Consider the following 3,565-nt stretch of genomic DNA (forward strand, 5'->3'; position numbering starts at 1 on the left):
CCCAGCCCATCTGTTTTTCTTCTCTTTCTGATTTTCTGATAAATGTGGCTCAAAAATTTGTTACAACAAATTGATACACTACCTCAGGTAGAGAGAGAGAATCAGAGAAAAGAAATCTACAGACACAAAAATGGCAATAATGAAGAAATTGAAGATGTTTGTGGCACAGGAGCCAGTGGTTGCAGCTTCATGTCTCCTTGCAGGAGTTGGTAATTTCATTCTCCATTGATTTTCTCATTGTTTCCTATCACATTTTCAATGTTCTCACTTTAGATTTTCATATGGTTTGTTTGATCACTGAGATCAAGATTTCTGACAGCATCAAAAATGTGATGTTTCTTCATTTCACCTCGATCTGTGTCTAAGATCATCATTGTTGAAGGTTACAAGAATTAACCATACAATAAGAATAAAGAAAACAGATTCAGATGTCTACTAGTCACCAGAAAACGAAAACCCTTAAATGTCAGGGACATTGATGATTAATCTGCATTGCTGCATATGACTGTTTGACATATCAATATCATAACATGGTTTCATTTTATGATAATCAGGGCTTTTCCTTCCAGCTGTGGTCAGACCAATTCTGTACCCTCTGGAAACAACAACAAACCAATTTCCACCACCTGTTTTCGCTCACCATGTAAGTATCATTTTGCTATTTCACGTCTAATTTGATCTCGTGGCTTTCTTCTAAGTAATTTCATTGTTTTCCCTAGTGCTTGCGAATATTTCTAGTATAGGCAGAACAAAAAAATAAGACAACACAAGAACAACAGAGACATATATGTCCCGAAAAAACATGAAATTTCTCATGTTAATCATAAAACATGATTAAAATAGGACCATCTGAAGGCAAAATAGGACATCTGAAGGCAAAAAGATGTTAATATTGATGTTATCAGATGCAGTCTCGGGTTCCATTAGTTTTCCAATGGTTGAGTTTCGGAATTCTATGTCTTTCATGTTGCAGGTGGTTCCAGGCAAGAAGAAAATGGAGTAACAGACTGAGATTTTTTTTCTTTTAATCATTTGATGGCTCACAAAATAAAACCATTTTTCTGCACTACCCATCTGTACATATAATTTCTAAACCCTTGTAGCATTGAGCCGACTGTTTTATTTTCAGTTTTGCAATTTTGTAAATAAATGACTAGGGAACATGAGCATAACTTTCATGTCCTTGTAACAATAAAAGTTTTGTTTCATTAGAACTAATATCATGCTATTGGAAAGACATCTTCGACTGTCATTACTCATGAATTTGACTACATAACAAAAAAATATGATTTCACCAATCCGAAGGAAAACAAACAAGCATCATTAACGCTCATAAGTACATTAAAGTTACCTTTTCTTTCAAAGATGAAGGTGTAAAAGGAAATCCAGATTCTAGTACTTCCTCTTTCTGATCTTGAAGCTGGATGATCGGATAACGTCATCATCTCTAATGAGGCGGGCCTCCAGAGCAGTTATGGACTCTGGTTTGGTAAAATAGGTAAAAAGTAGATAGATACCATCCAAATAGGTGTTGGTTTCTCCTGCCTTGTTCTTCTTTTTGATGCTGTATGCAAGCGGAATCACTCCTCTGTTAAATACCTCAACATACATTCCACCACCAGCAACAATCAACTGCAAACAAATGACATTTCAGATTTGTTCATAAAAAGAATTAAAAAGCACTGCTCCAGTATGAACAAGCAGGGTGACAAAGAGTAGCATTTTAAATCTTTGATAGTGCAACGAGTAGTGTAAGCAATACTCCCAATGCGTTTGCATGACTGGTCATAGATTGAAGATAAATTCCCAAACTATATATCCCTCTTCTTAAAGATTTGCAGAACATAGAACAAATGCTACTGGTCATAGGTTGAAGCTGCAAGTACTAATAAGAAATACCCAAAACTGGAAAAGCTTACTTTCGATACATAGAACAAACACTACTCCAGAACGAAAAGATGCAAGTAGTAATGAAAAATATGCTATACCAGAAAAGCTGTGTGTGCTCTTTAAGGGGAACATTTGAAACTGGTTAAGCTTAAAGATTAAATACATTCACAAAGCCAAGGAAAATTAAGCTCATTTACTACTTCGGAGTTCTTCCAAATTCACAGAAATTCTAGAGCGTTATGGTAGCATCTGAACAGTAAACAGACTTAAAAAACAAATTTGGGGAAAAATTGCAAACACAAACTTTATCATTTTCAGAGTAAAAATTCCACCCCACAAACAAGAATCATTATCTGACAGTGTTACAATAAATTCACAGATCCAACATATCAAATTTCAGTGCCAATTGCTACTTGAGAGCATGTAACAGTGTTGGCCCTGATTGTGAGAGCCTCAATCTCATTGCCCAGTGCAAGCAAATTGATAGCTCCCACTATTTTAACTTGTTGCAACTAGGAAAACACACATCTCTACCTAATTATTCTATTTGCTCTTAACAATGCAAGTTATATATCTCTGGGAACATTCAACAAACACTTGAACCGCATTTCCATGGTAGAATCTTACAAACAAATTCAGGCGGAACTAAAAGAGAATCGTTTAATTTACCTCTTCATACTTCTGGGTAAGAGTAAGACGCTCATCTTCAGTCATATCAGGTCTTAGCACAGCCATAGTTTCATATTGTCTTAAACCAGGTGGACATTGAGGTTCTTCTTTCTCTTCGGTAGCTCCTAAAATACCACCAGATGACGGCGACTCATCATCTTCTCCGACACCTCCTTCAAAGAATGAGCCTGAAAAATCTAAGGTTAATGCCTTAACTGATAAGCTTTCATGGGTTCTTCTCAGAATCTCAAGTCTGTTGAAATTACAAGATTTGTTTGGAAAGAAAACTTGAGGAGTGAATGAAACAAGAGATGATGAAGAAGGAGAAGTGGAGAGAAGTTTGGGTGATGAGAATGAAGTGGAAGCTAATGAAAGTGCCGATGTCGCCATTGTTGGGAAGAGGAGGAATGAATCAAAGGGTTTTCACTGGATTTTTGTGTAGAAGTGAGAAAGTGAAGAAGGCTACAAAGTTGTAGCCATGGATAGATGATTGATTGGATAAGGCTGTGTGCCTGTGAGATGTATTCGAACACCTCTGTTAAACCGGGTAAAAGAGTCTTAGTGGTAAATTTTTGGTTTCAAGACAGATTTGGACAAATAATGGATGTGCACACCGACAAACAATTTTCTTAAAATGATATCATTTTAATTTTCTGGAATGAAGCGAGTACTATTTTTCAAGAGATAGTAATCGGAGTCCTAAAAATGAAGGGTCTTTTAAAACTGAGAAACTAAGACTAGAAAGTTGTTAGATATTTAACCTCAACATTTACTTTTTTTCTTGCACCTCAATTACATCGGGTAAAAGAACATGAAATTTATCGTTTCGAGACAGATTTTGACAAATAACAAATCTACGGAATGCATGTGGTTTATATTCCATAAACTTTGTGTAGTTCCGAATATCTTTTCCTTAGGCTTACGCTAAGTCTTATGGGAGACATTGGATGGAGAGATTGGCCAAAATGTGTTGTAAAATATGAAAAAACCGTTGGAAAAGAGTTAA

At 35.9% G+C, this 3,565-nt stretch overlaps 1 protein-coding gene across 2 annotated transcripts; it reads right to left on the reverse strand.

The window, feature by feature from the left end:
• Window positions 1-448: 448 nt before the first annotated feature.
• Window positions 449-3,166, reverse strand: LOC113323290 (30S ribosomal protein S6 alpha, chloroplastic-like). 2 transcript variants are annotated; one of them, XM_026571579.1, is made up of 3 exons: window positions 2,560-3,166; window positions 1,352-1,632; window positions 449-734 (listed from the first exon to the last, which is right to left on the reverse strand). In XM_026571579.1, the coding sequence occupies exons 1-2, from the start codon at window positions 2,947-2,949 to the stop codon at window positions 1,393-1,395; spliced, it is 630 nt and encodes a 209-aa protein (XP_026427364.1). In that variant the 5' UTR covers window positions 2,950-3,166; the 3' UTR covers window positions 449-734; window positions 1,352-1,392. The 2 variants fall into 2 exon arrangements, with proteins under 2 accessions (XP_026427364.1, XP_026427363.1); XM_026571578.1 differs by lacking the exon at window positions 449-734 and having other exon boundaries at window positions 1,164-1,632; window positions 2,560-3,165.
• Between the last annotated feature and the right edge of the window lie 399 nt (window positions 3,167-3,565).

The sequence above is a fragment of the Papaver somniferum genome, chromosome 11 (assembly GCF_003573695.1).
Source record: "Papaver somniferum cultivar HN1 chromosome 11, ASM357369v1, whole genome shotgun sequence".
Taxonomy (NCBI): domain Eukaryota; kingdom Viridiplantae; phylum Streptophyta; class Magnoliopsida; order Ranunculales; family Papaveraceae; genus Papaver; species Papaver somniferum.